The sequence below is a fragment of the Saccopteryx leptura genome, chromosome 6 (assembly GCF_036850995.1).
Source record: "Saccopteryx leptura isolate mSacLep1 chromosome 6, mSacLep1_pri_phased_curated, whole genome shotgun sequence".
NCBI lineage: Eukaryota > Metazoa > Chordata > Mammalia > Chiroptera > Emballonuridae > Saccopteryx > Saccopteryx leptura.
In genome coordinates, this window is record NC_089508.1 from 34324538 (window position 1) to 34348967 (window position 24430).

At 35.4% G+C, this 24430-nt stretch overlaps 1 protein-coding gene across 8 annotated transcripts in view; it reads right to left on the bottom strand.

Moving 5' to 3' along the window:
• GPHN (gephyrin) overlaps positions 1 to 24430 on the bottom strand; it is a 509895-nt gene that overhangs the window by 320096 nt on the left and 165369 nt on the right. For all 8 annotated transcript variants that reach the window (XM_066388097.1, XM_066388096.1, XM_066388095.1 and 5 more), the window contains exon 3: positions 13621 to 13678. In XM_066388097.1, coding sequence (XP_066244194.1) covers positions 13621 to 13678 — 58 coding nt within the window. The remainder of the gene's footprint in view (positions 1 to 13620; positions 13679 to 24430) is intronic.

A 24430-nucleotide genomic window follows, 5' to 3' on the forward strand; every position in this document is an offset into this window, starting at 1 on the left:
AATAAAATCTAAAAATGTCTTTCCTTCAAAATCTCTAGAAGCTTCCCTCCGTAAGACGTACAAACCATTTAATGTGACTCTAATTTAACTTTCTAGCCCCATCTCCTGCAATTATTCATATATATCCCTTCACTACAGCCAAACATGGCTGTTTTTCTCTTATGAATAACTGTAGATTATGGTCCTATACACAAGTGAGACAAAGTGAAAATTACCAGCTTTTGAGGCCTGTATTGATTATAGTGGAGGCAAGAGAGCTAAAGTGGAACCTATGAACATAGAGGTAAATTTTCTATTGTCATTCATGAATAAAGAAATGGAAACCCACTATATTCTTAATGCATCTCTTACTTAGCTAAATTCCAAATCGGATTGGAGTGATCTGTTTCTCATACTTCCTGTCTATTGGTAGAAAGGGAGACAACCTGACAGATGATAAAACTTTTTTACCAATATGTATCTTTTACATACAAAATAAATTTATAAAAATTAGTTGGCATGCAAGAAAACATGATCTAATATAATATAAAAAACATATTTTAACCCTGGCCAGTTGACTCAGTGGATAAAGCATTGGCCCGGCATGCAATTGTCCTGGGTTTGATCCCCGGTCAGAGCACACAGGAGAAGTGACCATCTGCTTCTCTTCTCCTCCCTCTACCCCTTTGCTATCTCTCCCTCTCTCATAGCAAGTGGATTGATTGGTTTGAGTGTTGCCCCAGGAACTGAGTGCGGATAGCTCAATGGATTCAAGCATTGGTCCCAGATGGGGGTTGCCAGGTGGATCCTGGTTGGGGTGCATGCTGGAGTCTGTCTCTCTACCTCCCCTCCTCTCACTTAAAAACAACAAAACAAAAAGAGATTTAAAAACCCCTACAACAGATGTGTGGGGAGTTTGCAGCAAGGAATTTTAAAATACAATATGGTTAATATATTCAAAAAATAGAAGATAAACAAAACAGATAAAAAGAAGAATTTCACCAGAAAATTGGAAACTAGAAAAAAATTAAAACAAGATAAATAGGACATAAAATTACAATATCTGAAATTCAGATCTAAGTAAATAGGTTTATCAAAATTAAAGAATGTAAACACATTTAAAAATTCAGCAGAACACAAGAATATTAAACTCAAAGACAAGTTAACAAAAAAACACAAATTAATACAGAGAAAGTAGAAAGAATAAACAAACAGAAAATGACAAATATGTGAGACCTACTCAAAAGGTCTAATTTATGTAGAATTAGATACCAAAAGGAGAAGACAAAATGGAAGACACAATAGTCAAAAACAATCTTGTTTTTTTTTAAGTGAGAGTAGGGGAAATTCAGAGAGAGACTCCCATATCTGCCTTCACTGGGTTCCACCTGGTAACCCCATCTGGGACTGATGCTTTGCTCCCCACACATCTGTTGTAGGGGTTTTTAAATCTCTTTTTGTTTTGTTGTTTTTAAGTGAGAGGAGGGGAGGTAGAGAGACAGACTCCAGCATGCACCCCAACCAGGATCCACCTGGCAACCCCCATCTGTGGTGGCTGGCAACCAAGCTATTTTTAGTGCCTGAGGTAGACCACAGAGCCATCCTCAGTGCCCAGGGCCAACATGCTTAAATCAACTGAGCCATAGCTGAGGGAGGTAAAGAGAGAGAGAGAAGGGGGAAGGGGAGGGTTGGAGAAGCAGATAGTCACTTCTTCTGTGTGCCCTGACCAGGAATTGAACCTGGGATATCCACATTTGGAGCCATTGTTCTACCACTGAGCCAACCAGCCAGGGCAAAAACAATGTTTAAAAATTTCCCCAAATTGATGAAAGATATCAAGAAAAGCAATTACTATTAAAAATGATAAAAATAATTATTAATAGTAAAAAAGGTAACAGATGCATGTTGTATTACACCCTGGGATAAATCACACCCCTACACACACATACACAAACCCAAAACAAAACATATTCTTAGTATATATAACTAACAAATTAATAAAAGGAAAATACTGAATAAAAGCTACTTCATTAGAGAAGATGTCTATATTTTCACCATGTATATGTAATACTAAATCCAACTCACTGCAGAATGTCTCATCAAGTTTTGATAAACTGCAATCAGAGAGACAGAATCAAGCACTATGAACTGTATCACCCCAAAACTAAATACTAGATAAGATGAAACATTTCTATAAATGTATTCTAGTTAAATAATTTTAATTCTGTCATTTTTACTGTTGTTTGCATGACATATTATTTTATATCCTTTTAATTTCAACCTACATGCATATTTCAATACACAATATCTATACGGTAGATAACAAGAGTTGGGTCCTTACAAAAAATTTTTATCCATTTTGACAGTGTGCCTTTTGATTGGACTGTTAAATCCATTTGCATTTAATGTTGTTATTGATATGGCTAGATTTATATCTGACATTTTACTTTATGTGTTCTATTTGTCTCTTATTCATTCCTCTATTACACCTTCACTGTTTTCTTTTGCATGGAGTGAACATTTTCTAATATAACATTTTAACTCCTTTAATAATTTTTTCACTATTTTTACTGGAGCTATTGTCTTAGTGGTTGCTCTAGAGCAGGGGTCTCAAACTCAACTCAGCATGTGGGCCGCAGAGCAAGATCATAGCCGTTTGGCGGGCCGCACTAGGTCTACAAAAGGCAACTGTTACACAACACTTTTCTCACTGCAGTTGAAAACAAAAAAAAATCAGTACAACAAGCACAATCGTACATGCAGTTTACTCAGTGTCACAAAACGACCAGAAACTGTAGTTCGCATCACAACTGCTGTTAACTAAGCTAATATCTAGCTAGGATGCTAGAGAAATGAAACATACAAGTAGGCCCCTAGGCTTACTTAATTTTATCCAAAATATTTTGAACTTCGTGGATTAGTCTGCGGGCCGCACAAAATTGTTTGGCGGGCCACATGCGGCCCGCGGGCCGCAAGTTTGAGACCCCTGCTCTAGAGTTTCCATGTACATCTTAGCAGAATCTACTTAGATTTATATTAATTTAATTCATGAGATATAGAAATATTACTCCCATATAGTTCTATTCTCTATTCTTCCTTTTAGTGCTATTACTGTTATCCATGTTACATATATTTTGTACACACATACAGTGTGTCCGTAAAGTCATGGTGCACTTTTGACTGGCACAGGAAATCAACAAAAGGTGATAGAAATGTGAAATCTGCACCAAATAAAAGGAAAACCCTCCCAGTTTCTGTAGGATGATGTGGCAGCATGTGCGCATGTGCAGATGATGACGTAACACCGTGTATACAATGGAGCAGCCTACAGCCATGCCAGTCGAGATGTGGACAGTTCAGAGGAAAGTTCAGTGTGTTCTGTGGCTTGCTAAATTCGAATCCGTGACCAAAGTGCAACGTGAATATCGGCGCGTTTATGACGAAGCGCCACCACATAGGAGTAACATTACTCAGTGGGATAAGGAAACCAGCAGTTTGGTGGAGAAACCCTGTTCTGGTAGGCGATCAGTCAGTGATGAGTCTGTAGAGGCTATACGGGATAGCTACCTAAGGAGCCCTAAAAAATCTGTGCATGAGCCCACATCGAACTGCACTGAATAGGTATGAAACTGGGAGAGTTTTCCTTTTATTTGGTGCAGATTTCACATTTCTATCGTCTTTTGTTGCTTTCCTGTGACCGGTCAAAAGTGCACCATGACTTGACGGACACACTGTATATATAGCAAGTACAATATATTGCTATAATTATAAATAATAAGGAAGCTGAGAAAATAAAGAGGACAAGTATATATTTATAGAGTTTGTTACATTAACCTTCTTATTTACTGTTTCTGTTTCTCCTATTTTGTTCTTGTGAATTAGAAATACAATCTGGTGTTATGTACTTACTCCAATGCAGCTTTGCTTCCCAGCTACCTTCTTTGTGCTGTTATTGTCAAATATATTACATTTGTATATTATAGGTTTAACAAAACAGCTATATATGTATTGTTTATAAAATCAGCTTTTAAATCAGTTAAGAGAGAAAAGAAAGGTGTATTTATACTGTCTTTTATAAGTACGTAATTACCTTTACCAGGTTTCGTGTGTATGTGTATTGTAATTACTGTCTGTGGTCACTTGCTTTCAGCCTGAAATAAGTATTTCTTACAAGGTGGATCTGCTAGGAACAAATTATTTCAGTTTTTGTTTATTTGGGAATTTATTTCATCTTCAATTTTGAAAGACAGTTTTCCTAGATAAAAGATTCTTGGTTTGTAGACAGTTTTTTTTTCTTTCAGTATTGAATATACCTTTTAGTCTCCATTTCTATTGATGATAAGTCATGTAAATTTTATTGTAATTCACTAGTGTGTGATGAGTCATTTTTTTCTTACTGCTTTAAATTTTTTTCCCTGTCTTTGTCTTTTGGCACTTTTAACTTTGATGAGTGGTATGAAATGGAAATTATTGTCTCATCAAAATTCATGTTGATAACCTAATGCAAATATGATGGTATTTGGATTATAAATGGGATTAGTGCCCTTATAAAGAAGAGGCCAAGGAACTAGCTAGCTCTCTTTCTGCCATGTAAGGATATAACATGAAGTCCACTATCTGCAACTCAAGAGGATCCTCACAAAAATATGACTATGATGTAAACTCTAATCTCAAAAGTCCAGTCTCAGAACTATGAGAAATAAATTGTTATTTATGAGTCACTCAGTCTACAGGTATTTTGCTGCCTGAACTGACTAAGACTATGTGTGTAGGTGTGGACCTGTTTGTGTTTGTACTCTATGGAATTGATAGAGCTTCTTGGACATGTAGATTAATGTCTATAATTAAATTTGGCAAGTCTTCAACCATTTTTGCTTGTAATAATTTTTTTCTCACTTTTCCATATCAATATGTTGGTATGCTTAAAATCTTACATTTCTCTGAGGTGTTATTCATTTTCTTCTGTTATTAATCTTGCATAATCTCTACTGATTCCTCTTTAAGTACACTGATTCTTTCTTCTGCCAACTCAGAACTGTTGGTGAGTGAGCCCCTTTAGTGACGCTTCCATTTTGATTACTATACTTGCAAGCCCAGAATTTGCATTTTGGCTTTCTTTACTTCTCTCAGAATGGTGTCCTATAAGTTTTCCTTTTTAAAAAATCATACTCAGATACACTGCTTTGAAATCCGTCTGTTAAATTAAACATTTAGAACCTCTCATAGGCAGTTTCTGTTGTCTGCTTTGTTTCCTGTGTATGGTTCACACTCTCGTATTCATTGCAAGTCTTGTGATATTTATTGAAAACTGGATATCTTATATATCTTAGCAACTCTGGATACTTTCTTCACCCCTCTTTGGGGCTTCGTTGCTGTTTGTTTGTTTACTGAATTGGCTAGGTTACTTTAGTAAAGTCTATTTCCAACCAGTGTGATACTTCTGATACTGCTCCTCAGCCAAGGCAAGCACCAAGTCCCCTTGGGTGACATTGGTTTTAGAAAAATTCTCTGTCTCTTTCCATTCATTGATCTCTCTGTTAAACTATTTGTCTCTTTGCTATCCACACCCAGCTGTCATGATCCATTGATTTTCAGCTAATTGCATTATTATTATAAATAATGCTCAGAACATAGATTACTTTATAGTCTGATCCAATTAAATTCAGGCAAGATAGTTTTTCAGACTACTCTTTGAGGTTTATTCTGACTCAAATGAGGAATTTTTTTAGCTCTTTCCCAGGGTCTTTATGGTAAACTAATTTATCTATCTTCTTGCTCTTGTAGAGCAACCATCAGCTTCTCCTTAATGGTTTATCACCAAAATCTCAATTGTTTTTCAGAGTGACTTTTGGCTTGAACTTCCCTACATTCCATTTCAAATAAGGCCATTCCTTTGGGAAGAGCTTCAGAGCAATATGTTCCTCTGAACTGCTCTGGATAAAATCTTTAAGCCACTGTTTTAAGTGCTGTGTAGGGTTGGTAGTCTTTGGTCTTTCTAACTTGCCTTACCTATGTGGATATTCTCTGCCCAATGAGCAAGCTAAGTTGAGGGTGATCACGCCCCTGTATTCTCAACCTGCTGCACCTGATCTAGAGCTTCCATCCTATGAATGAGTATTAAGTGAAGGAAGGGAGTCGAGTCCCTGACCTTCAGTGGTATTCATCAGGAATTTGACCTCTACAAGACAGAATTGGAGGCATAAGAAATGATGAAGTTCTGTCCACCTTGGAAAAATACTGTATCTCTTAGTTGGGAGCTGAAGGGAGAGGGAGCCCCATACTGGAAGCCCTGCTAAACTGAAATTTCTATCAATCTTAGGAGAGTTAAGGGAGGAATAGCATTATGGCTAAGTGCCACAGATTCACTGTTTCACCTGGTATTGAGATTTACTTGAATGTTTCCTTATTTGCTATTGTGCTTAAAACAATATCCAGGTACTTTAAATGGTTGTTTATCATTTTTACCAGATATGGTTAATTCACAGAAGAATGGGTCCAACAGAAGTCCTCATTCATGATTTGCAGAAGTGGATTTGGCAATAATTCAATTTTTAAAGATACATTATGTCTCAATTATATTAAAAGATATTGATAATGTTAAAACTATATAGAGAAAATATTATGTTTCTAGCATGAAATAAAATAGGACATAACTAAAAGAAATTTGTAAGCCTGACCAGGTGGTGGCAGCGCAGTGAACAGAATGTTGGCCTGGGAGGCTGAGGACCCAGGTTTGAAACCCCGAGGTCGCAATCTAGAGCAGGGCTCATCCAGCTTGAGTGCGGGCTCACCAGCTTGAGGCGGGGTCACTGGATTGATTGTGGGATCACAGATATAACCCTATGGTTGCTGGCTTGAGCCCAAGGTCGCTGGCTTGAGCCAGGGGTCACTGGATTGGCTGAAGCCACCCTCATACCCCCCGGTCAAGGCACATATGAGAAAGTAATTAATGAACAACTAAGGTGCTGCAAGGAAGAATCGATGCTTCTCATTTCTCTCCCTTCCTGTCTGTATGTTCCTGTCTGTCTGTCTGTCTCTAGCTAAAAAAAAAAAAAAAAAGTACAAAGGTCTATATGAACAAGACTAAGATGACTTTACTTACAGACATGTTACATTTCTAAATGTGAATCCTCAGTATTGAAAAGACATATAGTTACGTGACAAATAACCTTTGGGTCAATGATGACCATATATAAGACAGTGTTCTTAGTATTATAATAGAGCTAAAAAATTCCTCATGCCTAAGTGGCACAAATCATGGTGTATTACTCACGTGTTTGTTATGATGCTAGTATCAATAAAACTATTGCATTGTCAGTAGTATAAAGTATACAATTATATACAGTACATAATATTTGATAATAAATGGCTATATTTTTGGTTTATGTATTTATTATACTTTTAATCATTATTTTATAGTATGCTCTTTATACTCATAAAAATAAAAGTATGCTATAAAACAGTACACTGTGTTATGCTGGCAGCAGCCTCATATATCTTCTGTTTACTGTGTCTACTAATTACATTTCTTTTTTTGTTTGAGAAAATGTTTTGTATAGCACATGCTATACAGGCTTGTAGACTAGGAACTATAGAGCTTAGGCATATAGTAGGTTGGACCATTTAAGTCTGTGTAAGGACACTCCATGATGTTCACATGAGAATGAAAACATCTAATAAAGTATTTCATAGAATGTATCCTGTCACTAAGTGGCACAGGACTGTATTTGCTTCTCAAAATACCTGTTAAGTTGATAAACTTTCATCTAAATTCTTGCAGAAATATTTTTCAAAAAAGCTATTTTGTCTCATTTTCTTTCCCATTTTAATAAAAACATTTTTGTTACTGTTGAGTTTGAGAATATTTAATATCTTCTATGTAGTATCCCTTTGTTGGATATGTAATTTACAAATAATTTCTCCCAGTGTTCAGCTTGTATTTTCACTTACAGGTTCTTTTTCATAGGAAATTTTTTCCTTTTCTAAATTGTGCTTTTAATGTTGAGTCTGAAAACTCTGCTTAAGCATAGGCCCTGATCATTTCCCCTTTTATTCTCTAACAGCTTTATGTTTTAACATTTAAGTCTATTATCCATTGAGTTAATTTTTGCATAAAGTATAAATAAGGTTTAGATGAAGTTCATTGTCTTTTTTTTTTTTTTTTTTTGGCTAATGGATGTCCAATTCTTCTACCATCATTTGTTGAAAAGATTATTCACTGAATTGCTTTTGAAGCTTTATTAAAGATCAATTGAACATATTTGTTTGAGTCTACTTATTGGTTCCATCCATATATGTGTCTTTCTTTTGGCCAATCAATCCTACAGTGTCTTCATTACTGCAGCTAACAGTAAATAAACCTTATTATTAGATAGAGACAGGTTGGTTTTTTGTTTTTTGGGTTTTTTTTGCTTTGTTCTTTTTAAAAATTGTTTTAGCTGTTCTAGGACCTATGTCTTTCCATATGATATTACTTTATTTATTTTGGATAATTACATAGGTTACAGGTGCCCAGTTCTACAATACATTGCTGTACACTATATTGTGTTCATTCCCCCAAGTCACATCTTCGTTCATTACCATTTATCGCCCCTATGCCCTTCTCCACCTCCTCCCACCCCAGCAATCTCCACACTGTTGTCAGTGTCCATGAGTTTCTTTTCTTTGTCCTTTTCTGCTCTACCCTCCTACCTCCTACATCCAACCTGTCCAACAGCTGTCAGCCTAATCTCTGTGTATGAAATCTGTTTCTATTTCACTTATATGTTCATTTTTGTTCATTCGAGTTCACATATGAATAAAATTATATGGCATTTGCTTTCTCTTGACTGATTTATTTCACTTAGCACAATAAGCTTCACGACCATCCACACTGTTGCAACAGGTAAGATTTCTTCCTTTTTTTATAGCCATGTAGCATTCCATTGTGCAAATGTACCACAGCTTTTTCATCCACTCATCTACTGAATGGCACTTGGCTGTTTTCTGATCTTGGCTATTGTAAATAATGATGCAATAAATATAGGGTGTATATATTCTTTTGAATTAGTGTCATGGGATTCTTTGGATATATTCCCAGAAGTGGGATCACTGGATCAAAAGGCAGTTCCATTTTTTTTTTTTTTTTTTTTTGGTGCTGTGACTCGGATGGCAGTTCCATTTTTAATTTTTGACATAACTATATACTACTTTCCATAGCACAGGCAGTAAAATCTCAGACATATCTCAGTAATTTTTTTAGATATATCTCTTTGGGCAAGGGAAATGAGAAAAGGTAAACAAATGAGACGACATTAACAAAAATCTTTTGCATAGCTAAGGAAATGATCAATAAAATGAAAAGATAATCCACTGAATGGTAGAACATATTGTATTGCTGACATATCTGAAAAGGAATTAATATGCAAAATTTATAAAAAAACTTTTAAAACTCAACACACACACAAAGGAACAATACAATTAAAAATGGGCAAAGAATCTGAACAGATATTTTTCTAAAGAGGACATACAGAAGGCCAATAGACATATGAAAAGATGCTCAACATCACTAATCATCAGGGAAATGCAAATTAAAACCACAATGAGATATCTCTTTCTATATAATTTTAGAATAAATTTATATAATAGTATATCTACTAAAATTTTGATGGTTTTGGATAGGAATCACACAAATCTTTATATCATTTTGGGGAGAACTGATATCTTTACTATGTTGAATCTTTCAGTCTACGAACATGGTATATATCTCTCCATTTCTTTACATGTTCTTTTACTTCTTCAGCATTTCGTAATTTTCAGCATAGATACATTTGTGTGTTCTCAAGTGTATTAAGTACTTAATTTTCATTGGAGTAACTGTGAATAGTATTGTTTTAAATTTGTTTCCAACTGTTGTGAGTATATAAAAACATAACTAATTTTGGGGGGCAGGGGGTTGATCTTATATGTCCCAACTTAACTGAACTGACTTGCTAGTTGTAGAAATTTTTCTGTAGGCAATTTTTTTCTACAAAGACTCTCATGTAATTTGCAAAGGAGTTTTATTTCTTAGTTTACAATCTTGTGCCTTTTAATATTTTTCATGCATTATTGTGCTACTTATAAATTATAGTTTTTAAAAAAATAATTTGCCTGACCAGGTGGTGGCGCAGTGGATAGAGTGTCGGACTGAAATGCAGAGGACCCAGGTTCAAGACCCCGAAGTTGCCAGCTTAAGCGTGGGCTCATCTGGTTTGAGCAAAGCTCACCAGCTTGGACCCAAGGTTGCTGGCTTGAGCAAGGGGTTACTTGGTCTGCTAAAGGCCCATGGTCAAGGCACATATGAGAAAGCAATCAATGAACAATGAAGGTGTCGCAACAAAAAACTGATGATTGAGCCCTGGCCGGTTGGCTCAGCGGTAGAGCATCGGCCTAGCGTGCGGAGGACCCGGGTTCGATTCCCGGCCAGGGCACATAGGAGAAGCGCCCATTTGCTTCTCCACCCCTCCGCCGCGCTTTCCTCTCTGTCTCTCTCTTCCCCTCCCGCAGCCAAGGCTCCATTGGAGCAAAGATGGCCCGGGCGCTGGGCATGGCTCTGTGGCCTCTGCCTCAGGCGCTAGAGTGGCTCTGGTCGCAATATGGCGATGCCCAGGATGGGCAGAGCATCGCCCCCTGGGGGGCAGAGCACCACCCCTGGTGGGCGTGCCGGGTGGATCCCGGTCGGGCGCATGCGGGAGTCTGTCTGACTGTCTCTCCCTGTTTCCAGCTTCAGAAAAATGAAAAAAAAAAACAAAAAAAAAAAAAAAAAAAAAAAAAACTGATGATTGATGCTTCTCATCTCCCTCCGTTCCTGTCTGTCTGTCCCTGTCTGTCCCTCTCTCTAACTCTCTCTCTGTCTCTGTAAAAACAATAACAATAATAATAATTTATTAATCCTCTGGTTCTAGATGGACCTTCCCCAGGGCAACAGTTTTGGTTCATTATTACTACCTACTATAGCTTTTTAAGGCAATTGTATGGCCTCAACTAACCTGCATAATGACATATTCCAATATCAATCAAAAGACAGTATTATGTTTTCTGTGCTCCAGGCTGAATTATCCAATGAAATAGTGGATATCTGGTTATTTCAGAGGGATATATAATAACAAATTAAATAAGTACAAAACTTGCCCTCTTTCCTCTCAAACTTAGTCCTTTTCTTGTATCTCTTCTTTAAGTTAACAGTTAACACAATCTACTCAGTTTCTTAAGGCAGAAATCTGAGCAATCTTTCCATCTTCTGTATTTTTTAATTCTACTTAAATAATATTTCTTGAATCTGAGTCTTTTCTTCAGCCTTACTGCCTCCACTTTAGCTCATGTTTTAGTAATTTTTGCCTATATTCCTGCCATGTGGTGTCTTCTGTTAATAGATAGAATGCCCTCTTCACTGAAGTCACTTTTCCCACTCATCACAGTAAAACCTAAGTGCAACAAGCTGATTATGTTATTTTCTTTCTTAAAACCACATAATGCCACCCCATAGTTTTCAGTATAAAATCTAAATTTCTTAACAGGGAATAAAGGTCCACTGATAGTCCTATATCTCAACAGGTTTTATTTTACACCCTATGATCTATTGCCATATTATCTCATATTTATGCTCTCACAGAATACAAAACTGTATAAAACTCCAATTTGCTCAGTTCATAGAACACTTTGTTTACCTTAGTCACTTAATGTATTATAATTGTAAATAAGACAGAACACCCTTTAGGGAGATGAATTTCACCTCTATATCCTTTATATAGATGTTGCTTAATTATTTATATATGCATGTATTGATTACTTAAAGTTTCTACAGTCTAAGTTCATATTTCAAGAAGTAATATGCTCATGTTATTCTGATCCATTAAACCTTCGATTATATGATAATTTTGGAAGTAGTTATCGATTATATGATAATTTTGAATTTTGGAGTTCAAACAATTTTAACAAGTTCACCTTCATTAATTCCCATTTTCTCTTTTGAAAAATGAGAGATCTGGATTATATCAATTGTTCCTCCCAACCAACTACTTTGAGAATTTATATCAACTTTGAATAAATCTTGACACTCCTGTATTTTTTTTAATACCAGAATATAGTCATGGCATCAATTTCTGATGTTGACTAAACATAACACCTGACATACTGAAACTAATAGTATGTTACATAATGAATATGAATGAGTTCAACTAACTTGAAAATAAGGTAAACATATTAAAGAATTATTTATTAAGATATGGATTTATTAAACTTGATTTTGAAAAGTTGATCAAATCAGACTTAATGATTTGTTGATAACTTTACATGTCATTCTTAACTACTTAATTCAGTATTGTTTACCCTTGATTATTGCTATCCAATTGTTAAATTTTATTTATGGAACAGGTAGTAAGTTAAGTTCTTCTTATATTGTACATTGCTTTTAAACAAGGGCCACAAGTTATGTTAGAAGACTAATAGTCCAAAGGATTTAGTAAAATGTTAGAGACAGAGATTGTAGTAATGCTATAATCTTCAAAAAGGTCAAATTTTCATTTATTGTACTGTAAACTTTAAACTGAAATAAGCATATTTCCTTCAAAGGAATCAGGAAATATTTACAAGTAGACTGATACTATTTATAATTTGGAAAAGCATATCACAAAAGAAATGAAAACAAGATAAAAAGATAATCCATTTTGGACACTAATGTTTATATGCAATGCTTTCTTAAGTAGATTTTCCAATGAATTCCACAGAAAAAGTTTCCTTTTTGATTCTCCTAATACTTTTCTTAGGCCTGACCAGGTGGTGGCACAGTAAATAGAGAGTAGAACTGGGACACAGAGGTCCCAGATTTGAAACCCTGAGGTGGCCAGTTTGAGCATGGGTTAATCGGCTTGAGCATGGGCTCACCAGCTTGAGGATGGGGTTGCTAGCTTGAGCGTGGGATCATAGACATGACCCCATGGTCGCTGGCTTGAGCCAAAAGATTGCTGGCTTGAAGCCTAAGATCGCTGGCTTCAAGTCCAAGGTCACTGGCTTGAGCAAGGGGGTCCCTCACTCTGCTGAAGCCCCCCCCCCGGTCCAGGCTCATATGAGAAAGCAATCAATGAACAACTAAGGTGCCACAATGAAGAATTGATGCTTCTCATCTCTCTTCCTTCCTCTCTGACTGTCCCTATCTGTCCCTCTCTCTGACTCTGACTCTGTCCAAAAAAGAAAAAGAAAAAAGTAAAAGAAAATGAAATGCATTGATAATGATGTGTGTGTGTGTATCCAATAACTACCATCAAATTTTATATATTTTAAATATATATTCAAATAGGGTAACTGGGAATTAAATGTAGAATAAAAAATAAGCAATTCTTTTTTTTTTTTTTTTTTTTTTTTAGATTTTATTTATCCATTTTCATTGGAGAGAGAGAGAGAGAGAGGGAAGAGATAGAGAGAACAGAGGGAGGAGCAGGAAGCATCAACTCCCATATGTGCCTTGACCAGGCAAGCCCAGGGTTTTGAACTGGCAACCTCAGCATTCCAGGTCGATGCTTTATCCACTGCGCCACCACAGGCCAGGCCAATAAGCAATTCTTGTTGCCCCACTTTCCACCAAGATACTAAGTTGTTATAGAGTTGAAAGATGCCATACTATACCTTGATTTCTTCTATTTCATCTGGTACTATCTTGTATGCTGATATAGTCCCACCCAACCTGAAATCAGGAGAAGAAAATATTCTCAAAACCGGCAATAGTGTATTCAAAAATAAGACTATTTCTTCTATTTGCATCAGAGTGCCACCAATAATGCCTGTTATACACTCCATTAACATGGAGGAAAAATAACCACTTTGTGATTAATTTGCCCATATATTAGTTTAAAAGAAGTAGATAATGAATGACTTCTGGAAGAGGAAACATTAAGTTAGATTTAAACCATAACTAAATTTCTCTGATTGATAGTTTTAATGGTATTGAAACTGCCACTTTTACTGATGAATTCTGTCACAACGAAGATATATCAAGAGTTAAGAGCAGATCTGGTGTTTGCTTTTTTGTTTGTTATTATAATAGACTGTACTTTTTTACAATATTTTTAGGTTTACAGAGAAGTTAAGCAGAAAGTTAAGAAATTTATTTCACAGATTCTCCCATTACAGTTTTCTCTTTTAACATCTTATATTAGTATGGTACATTGTTATAACTGATAAACTGATACTGATTTGGTCTCTTTTAAAAAATAATTTAAACAATGGTCCAGAGACGTGTGTATCCAGCACTGCCCTATAAAAAAACATGAGGGTTACAAATTTAATGCCTAAGATAAGATTTTTGCCTAGTGGCAGTAATGTCATTCATTACATGTCATGTTTGTCTGAAATAATTTTTGGAAATCAGCTAAGATTTATGTAAGACCATTTGCTGGCATGTTATATATTATCTAATTTAACTGTTATAACTGTCTCCACTGTAAAAGTGGAGAAATTAAGACAAAAATATTCAGCAATTTTAAGTAACAGAAAGAACTAGTAAGTAAAGGTGCTAATTGAGAGGTATATTATATGTAAAACACATAACAGATTTTCAATATTTAGTATAAAAATGGTTAATTTTAAAATATTGATTATATGTAAAAATAACATTGTAGGTATATAGAATTAAATAAGTTATATTATTAAAGTTAAATTCATCTGCTTCTGTTTAGTTTTTAAAATGTGCTACTAAAATTTTTAAATTACATATATGGCTTATATTTGTGGCTATTATCATATTTCTATCAGATAGGTGTTCTAGGTCCTTAAATTCCAAGATACCTACTGCTTTCAGTGCTTAAAAAAGGAACTTTCTGATAACTTATTTGACTTTGTAAGCACGTACTCAATATTTTTAAAAAAAGCATCATAAATAAGGCACTTATATATTCTAGATACTTAGGATATTGCCTGTCTCATATGTAAATCAATAAATGATACTCTCATTCTCATTAAATAATTTAATCTAACCAAATTATCTTTATTGAAAATTCTGCTCTTAAACTCATTAATGTTACCATTTGTCTTTGCTAATGGAAGTAGTGTTTAGATCTTGACTTGAAATTTACTAGACTTAAAGTGTCATGACTGAATGAAGAAAATACTAATGAAATTTAATTTAATTCATATTATATAAAGTACATAAGTGACATACTAAATAAGACTAGTATGTAAACAACTAGAATAAAACAACTAGAACAGTATACTAAATGTTACTAAAATGAAAAATTACATGACTGTAGGAAGTTTAAAGTAGCTATTTAAAAACATTTTGATTGTCAATTTTTAAAGCTATTCAATTAGGAGTTGAGATTGTTGGGATATAAGTCATTAGAGCAAAAACACTACTGAAAACTGAGGACTTCAATTTATAGCCTTGCAAATAATGAGCTCAACATTTTATTCATTGAGTTCATATTATGTAATAGATACAATCCAGAGAATGAAGATGCAAAGAAATCATAGTTTTGTAGGGAAACAGATGGGTACACAAATATCTGTAATACGTATAATACACCAGAAGTTGAAAATTTGAAATTATTTCAAAATAAAATTTAAGAGCACTGTAAAACAGACTGGTTATAATATAAGAAGTCTATAACACCTAAAACATAATGGAATAAATTACAGAAATAGTTTCAACTTGTTAGTATAATAACGTTCAAAGATGCCATGGTGATGTTTGATTTCTAGAAGAAAAATAAAAACAAAGTTTCTATGATAAACTTCAGTTGTACTTCAAAAAACAACTTATTTTTCTTTTGATTAATGTTGACTAATATAGCCTCAATATAGCTTTTCCTAGAATCCCAACTCAGGGAAGTTAAGCTTCCAGATTAGTATTTCTACATCAACTTCAAACCAGTCATAATGATTCTGATTGTTAAAAGGACAGGTAAGGGAGATGGGGAGATAGAAGAAGGTAAAGAGGAGAAAAAGGGTGATGAAAGGAGACATGACTTGGGATGGTAAACACAAAATACATTATACAGATGATGTACATTAGAGTTGTTCACCTAAAACATATATAATTTAACATATTTCTACTTGAAATAAAATGGACATATGACATATAAACATTATGCAAATGAATGATATACTGTCAAGTCCCCAAGTTACAAAATCTGACTTACATACAACTTGTACTTATAAACAGAGCACCATAAGGGCTATTGGTAATTAACTGCAGTTGGACATCAGTGAAAATGATATAGAGTTACTCAACTCCCATGGGAAATAACTAACCAGTGAAGACCCTATGGAACTAGAGCAGCAGCTGACAGCATTTAGGGAAGAAAACAGGGACCTAGAAACTCCAGAACTGAAAAAATTTACAACATAAGAGTTTGCTGATGCTTTTAATTTCATAGAAGCAGGAATGGCAAAGTTAGAGGAGCAGGATACTGATACAAAGCGGTTTGCCAAAGTTTACTGCACAGTTACCAAAGGCCTGAGATGTTACAGGGTCACCTAAGATGAGAAAAATAAAACTCTGCACAAACCTCCCTTGATGCTACTTCAAGAAACTGACTCCAGCAGCAGAATCAAACCCTCACTCTCTAACATCAGTCCCATCCTCTCCAACAAGCCCATTATCTTCTGCATCATCCAAGACTGTTTAAGTTGTATTTGAAAATGTTAAAGTATTTATATGCACAGAAAGGTAAAAATAAATACTATGTTAAGACAAATAACAGTCTAAGTTGCATTTACTAGGTAAATGTACCTGTTTCAACTTACATACAAATTCAATATAAGAACAAAACTACAGAACCTATCTTGTTCATAGCCCAGGGACAGCCTGTATTGACAAAACAGTAGGATAATCATATGATCAAGTGGCTAAAAATGCAAGAAAGTTGAAGGGCATCTGTATTATCCTAAATAAAGAATGAGAAAGGAGATTAGAGCTGATAGAAACACCAGAAAAAATCCAAAGAAATAATCTAGAAGCAGTGAAAGGAAATTGAGTCATAAGCATTATTTTTAAAAAAGAATCAAGAATAAACTTACTGCAACCCATCTTTTTTTTCTATTCCTTATGACCAAACTAATAGTAATTTTACCAACAATTAAGTTTGACCTTTGAACTATTTTCTGAAAATGACATTTCTATTTTCATGTTGTCGTGAAACACAGATTGATTTAAAATACCTATAAATTTAATATACTATCACTATTCCATAGTGTAAGGCCAGGAGCCACCATCGTGGCCATTCACATGCAGGTTCCCATTGGATTCGGGCAGACAGTAAAGAAATGGCAGAGTCGGAGGATGGTGGGCCATTCTATTTATTGGTGTCTCACCAAGACAGGCAAACCACAAAAGAAGACAAGGGAAAAGCAGAAAACCAGCTTTTCCTATGAAGGGCAAGGAATCAGGGAAGCCCCTGCAATCATGATAGCAGGAACTGTGTGAGCCAGCTCCTGGTCTGTCCCACTTTATAGTGTAGAAAATAAAAAACCCTTAATCCAATATACAAACAAGGAAATCTCTGATACAAAGTCACTTATCCGAGGCATAATTGGATTCCTCATGAGAGTGCACCACCCAGATCATACAATCAGTCAAGAGTGTGGGGAAAAGCCCAGTCTTAAAACTAAACCCTAGGCTACAACGACCCTGCCTGCCCACAGCCCGTCCCCCACACCCAACACAAATCACAAACAAGCAAACACATATATCATATTTACAAACTCATTTGACCAACACATAGTTACTGCACTTAGGTAAAATTCATTCCAAATTTCATATTCGTTTCATTATAACACACTGTTCTCATTGTAAAAGAAAGAATACGCTTGCGGCAGAGTTCTATTTTACTGTAGTCAATATATGATATATATATGGTATTACATTGGCAGTAACAATAGTACTAAAAGTAGCTGTTGGTCAAATAAGTTTGTAAATATGATATATATGTTTGCTCCCTTATAGTTTGTATCGGGTGTGGAGGACAAGCTGTAAGCAGGCAGGGTCGTTATAGCCTAAGGCTTAGTTTTAAGACTAAGCTTTTCCCCATACCCTTGACTGATTGCATGATGTGGGGTGGTGCAGTATCATGAGGAATCCAATTATGCCTCAGATAAATGACTCTGTATCAGAGACTTCCTTATTTGTATATTGGATTAAAGGTTTTGATTTCTATACTATAAAACGGGGGCAGATCGGGAGGGAGCTTGCTCTCTTGGATCCTGACATTATAATTAGAGGGGAGAGCAGAGAGGAGAGTAGAGAAAGGCCACGTGGAGGAGGCCAGGAGAAGCAGCCAAGACGGTGGAGTGCTGAGTGAGAAGCCAGTTTGTGCAGAGTTTGTGCAGGGAGAAGGAAGGAGATGGGGAACAGAGGTGAATAAGTCTGGTGAGCTAGAAACCTTTGATTTTAGGAAAACTCGGATAAGTCAGTAGCTTTGTGAGCACTGAATGAGTGGGTTTTGGATCCCAGTGTGTGTTTTTACTTGCCCGCTGGGTGCAAGCTAGAATTAAAGAAGATGGCTCACCAGTTTTTGGATCCGTTGTTTCTTTACCAACTGTCTGAATCCAATGCGAACCTGCATGGGCTGGGCAGCTGTGATGGTGGCCGTGGATACTGGCCCTACAGTAGCCATACTATTAGTAGTAGTATACTGAACATTTACTATATGCCAAGCTTATCAGGCTTTACTTCTGTTTCCTCATTTAACTCTTATAACATAAAAATTATTAAGAAAAAAAATGAGATAAGCAATTTTTCAAAGGTCTCACAACTAAGCCGAGTTGGGCTTAAGAACTCAGTTCTGGCCCTGGCCTGTTGGCTCAGTATAGAGTGTTGACTGTAGTGCAGACACCTTGGGCTTGATCCCCGGTCAGGGCACACATGAGAAGCGACCATTCTGCTTTTCTTCCCCTCCCTTCCTCCCTTCTCTCTCTCTTCTCCTCTCACAGCCAGTGGCTCAATTGGTTGGAGGGTCAGCCCTGGGCACTGAGGATAGCTAGGCTGGTCTGAGCAACAGTCTCAGGCACTGAAGATAGCTCAGTTGACTCGAGCAAGGGTGGGTAGGTTGCTAGGAAGATCCTGGTTGGGGTGCAAGCAGAAATCTGTCACTCCTGTCACTTACAATAAAAGGATACAGCTCCAAAAACTGATAAGCAAATTCTAAAACTCATATGGAAATTAAAGGGACACAGATTACTAAATCCTGAAAAGAAGAAAGTTGGAGGATTCCCACTTCCTGATTTCAAGTTACTACAAAGCTTTGGTAAATAAAACAATATGGTACTGGCATAAGGATAAAGTAATAGAATATAACTGAAACTATAGACATAAATGTCTCATTTATAGTCAACTAGTTTTTGGTTTTTTTATTTTAATGTGGTAAATATATTTAATAAATTTGAATTTTAACCATTTTAAGCATACAATTAATTACACAGTGACATTAATTACAATCACAATGATGTGACACCATCTTTATTATCTGTTGGGCAGATAAAATATATTATGCTCACTTTGTTAAAGATGATGTTGCCCACGTGGAGGCCATTGCCCAGGTGATATTAATGTGTGTCTCTATGGGCAGGCAGGATCTTTGTAGCCTGGGGCTTGGTTTTGGGATTAAGCCTTTCCCACCCTTTTTGATGTGGGTGGTATAATCCAATCATGCCTCACATAAGTGACTTTGTATTAGAGACTTCCCTATTTTGTATATTGGATTAAAGGTTTGGATTTCTACACTATAAAATAGGGACAGAATGGGAGCTTGCTCTCTTGGTTCCTGGGATGATTAGCATGAGAGAGCAGAGGGAGAAGAGCAGAGAGCAGAAAGAGGCCATGTGGCCAGGGGAAGCAGCCAAGATGGCGGAGTGCTGAGTGAGATGCCAGTTTGTGCAGAGTTTGTATCTGGGATAAGGAAGGAGATGGGGAACTGAGGAGAATAAGGCTGGTGAGCTAGAAACTTTTGATTCTAGGAAACTCGGATAAGTCAGTGGCTTTGTGAGCACTGAATGTGAGTGGGTTTTGGAGCCCAGTGTGTGTTTTTCCTTCCCGCCAAGTGCAAGCTAGAATTAAAGAAAATGGCCTATCAGTTCTTGGCTCCATTGTTTCTTTACCGACTGTCCGAATCCAATGTGAACCTGCATGGGCCAGGCTGCTGTGATGGTGGTCCTGGCCCTGGATACTGGCTTTACACAGTCTATTTTCAAAACTTAACCAATCTTATAATTACAACAGATGGTTTTTATTTTGGAATCAGAACAGACTATTTTTTTAAATTGAGTCAAGGATAAAGCAGCTAGTTTTAAGTTTAGAGGCTGTATTGTACGTACATGTATTTTTAAATATATAATTATTCTTACTAAGTTTGGTCAGATGTTCACATTATAAGAGCAACTTAGTGACCTATGACCAACTAAGGGCACTATAGATTCAAAATTCTTGTCTCATACTCGAGGGAATAAACACATTGAAAAATATGCTTACAGAACATGCAAAAATTTTTTAAATAATTCTGTACTATTCATCTGATATAATATTTGTGAATATGGTAGGTTACATAGCAAAATAGAATGAAATTGCAGATGAAATTAAGGTTGCTAATAAGCTAACCTGATAAAAAAAGGCATTTATTCTGGATTATCTTTGCATTCCAAATGTAATTGCAGAGAGATGGCAGTGTGAAGACTAGGCCTGCCTGATGTTGCTCACTTTGAAAATGAAAGAAGAGGCCCATGAACCCAGGTATTTGGCCACTATACCAAAGCTGGAAAAGAAAAGGAAATGGATTTTTTCCTAGAGCCTTCAAAAAGGATGCAACCCTGACCATATCTTGACCTTAGCCTAAATAAGATCCTGTACAGGATTTCTGAACTATAAAATTATAAGGTAACAAATTTTTGCTTTAAGCCATTATGTTTGTGATAATTTGGTATGGTAGCTATAGAAAACTAGTACAAAAACAAACATATGACCTCTAAAATTGATAAAGCAAAGGACACAGTATTAAATAAGAATGTAAATATTAGAAGAAGCAACTAAAAAAAATGCTTTTGGAAGCACAATAAAAACAGCTGGATTTTATTGTTATTAACTATTTTAGCATCATTTGACTTTATAGAACATGGGAATGCATTACTTCAATGAACAACAAGAATTAAGTTAAAGAAAAAGAACAAGGAGGTTGTTTATTTAGCAGAAAAATCTGGTTGCTCTTCTAATGTTCTCAGGAGAGTGGAGGAATCAGCGATCACTTTTTTATTTTTATCATTAACCAGCAATCATCTTTCAAACTTTTCTTTTTGCCTCACCCAAAATATACCTATTCTTGCTTCTCAAACTCTAACACTATAGAATAAACAATATAACTAATAGGCAGAAAAGGTTTTTTAATCATGACTTTTAGTAGTAAAATAGTTTATTTTCATTTCTAAGTTAATTGCAGAGAGGTTAGTAGAACTCATCATTGAATTGTCCCACACTATTGATTGGAAACTTGCAGGTAGAGGGATGTGTGGCTGGAGAATATCCCCCAACTTCAGGTCCATAAAATGAGCTCTAAATTCTGGTCAAAATTTAAATGAGGAGTGTAACAAGACAAAGATAGTCTGATTTTTAAAGAAAGAACAGAGTAAATACAAGATGTTTCTAATAAAAACTGCTTGGAAAATAACCTTATCAAGACAAAATGATCTATTTTTTTCTACAGACTTTGAACACACATCGGATATTCCAATTCATTTGGTATGTAATAACATACACTGCCTTGTTTTTGTTATTGTTTCTGATGTGTATGTGTATATGTGTGTGTACTTTCACAATGCATTATAAATTACTAAGAAGCAGGAACAGTTAGTTCTTAACTTTTTTTAAAAAAAGAGAGTCTACTAAATGTTTACTATTCTTGTATGCATATATAAGGCACTTTATATATAACTGTTGAATAAATATTATGAAGATGTTTTACATTGAGCAAGAAGAAGAACAATTAAGGATGTACCTTGTTCATTCTCTATTTCTATTTTCTCTGTTCCCTACTAAGTGGTTCGTACAGGCTTCCTGCCAAAGCTAATTCAACATTCTGACAATTTACCTTAGATATTATAAAGCTACTAAAGTTATAAATTTGAATAGTACTGAATGAACATATCCTTATAGCAGTCTTCATAGTCCAGCAACATGCATTTGTAATAGTATAGAAATTCAATTAAAAAAAACTGAAAAAAAAATGGCACTTTCAATAAGTTTATAATTTTTAATTGCTTTCTCTATGTACTTATGCTCAGTTGAAAAAAATAATCAGCTAACACCATGAGAGTGGCTTTTCAATTGGCAACGATTTTGTTCCCAAGGAACAACTGGCAATGGACACATTTTTATTAGTTACAGTTTGGATGGTGCTACTGGTGGGAAGAGGCCAGAGATGCTGTTTAACATTCTACAATACATAGGAGAGCTTACCACAACAATTATCTGGCCTAAAATGTCAATAATACTGACAGTGAGAAACCTTGCATTAAAGGAATGTAGAAGTCAAATACAAACATGGAAACCATTTTTAGAAATATCCACAATTAACATATCATGGATCTGATATAGATTAAGGTCTACTAGTTCTGCCCCAACCTGTCTTTCCAACATACTAATTTAATAGTAATAATAACTGTCATTTGTTTATTTAATTCAAATAAATTTAATGAGCACGTAGAATATACAAAGCACTGTGTTATGCACTGAAGAGAATACAAAGAAAAAACTTGAGAATACAAGGAACTTTAGCTTTGGCCTATTAGCTCAGCTGGTTAGAGCACTGTCCCAATACATGAAGATTGTGAGTTTGATCCCTGGTCAGGGCATATACAAGAATCAACTGATGAGTGCATAAATAAGTGGAACAACAAATTAATGTTTCTCTCTGTTTATTTTTCCTCTCTCTCCTTTTACTTCTCTCTAAAAATCAATAAATTAAAAAAATACAAAATAGTTTAAGTCATTATCCTGGCCTATCATGAACTAACAATTTGGTTATAAAAATGTGATATAATTAAGTATAATGAAAAATAAACACACTTAAAATAAATGATAAATACAGTTAGAACTATCAAATAGTATAGCATAGAACACAGAAATCAGGATGGATTAGAATGGTTACTCAAGAAAAAATGAAATTAATATAGGGCCTTACATGGATTGAATTTAGATAGGTAGAGATAAAGGAAAAATGTACTTCACATGAGAAGCACAGTACGAATTAAGATAACAAAGAGCTACAAATATTATCTAGAGCATAAGTTAGATGTTCAACTGAGAACCAAGGACATCTTAAATGTTAGGCTGAGAAACAGTTATTATGAAGTTAATGAGGAGCTACTGAACTTTCTTTAATAAGGGAAAGCAGAATTAAAAAGTGTATTAGAAAGCAGAAAGCAATGTATTAGAAGGTTCTTCAGAGAAACAGAACAAATAGGATATAGATTGTGAATATGAACATAATTATACATATTGCTATACATATATAAGGAGATTTTCAATAGGCTCACAGGTTTATGGAGTCCAAGAAGTCCAACAATCAGCCATTTCAATGCTGTAGCACAGGAAAGCAGATGGTATAATTCATTCTGAGTCTGAAGGCCTGAGAACCAGGGAGCCACTGGTGTAAATCTGTATTCCCAAGGTCCTAGAATCAGGAGCTCCAATGCTCAAGGGCAGGAGAAGATGGATATCCCAGCTCAAGAAGAGAGAGAGAATTCATCCTTCTTTGATCTTTTTGTTTCATGTAAGCACCATGTGGACTGGATGATGCCTCCCCACATTGGTGAGAAAAGACTCTCCACTCAGTCTACTGAATCAAATGCTAATGTTTTACATAAAATTAACCATCACAGAAAGATTAGTTTGGACGTAATACTGGAGCATGGGAAAGGCAGTGCTGACAGAAACATCAGAAAGGGATAACTGTATGAGAAAAAAACATAGGCAGTAAATCTCTGACATTTCTCTTAGCAATATATTTTTGAGACATATCTCCTTAGGACAAGAGAAACAACAAAAAATAAACAAATGGAAGAAGATATTTGCCAATGAGACATCGGATAAGAGGTTAATATCCAAAATTTATAAGGAACTCATATAACTCAATACCAAAAAAGCCCCAAGCAATCCAATTAATAAAATGGGCAGAGGATGCAAATAGATACTTCTCCAAAGAGGACATACAGATGGCCAATGGGCACATGAAAAGATTCTCAAAATCACTAATCATCAGATAAATACAAATTAAACCTACAATGAAAAATCACCTCACAGCTATCAGAATGACTATCATCAATAAATCAACAAATGGCAAATGTTCGTAAGGATTTGGAGAAAAGAGAATACTCTTGCCCTGTTGGTGGGTTTGTAAATTTGTGCGGGCACTATGAAAAACAGTATTAGATATACATCTGAGGAAACTCAAAACAT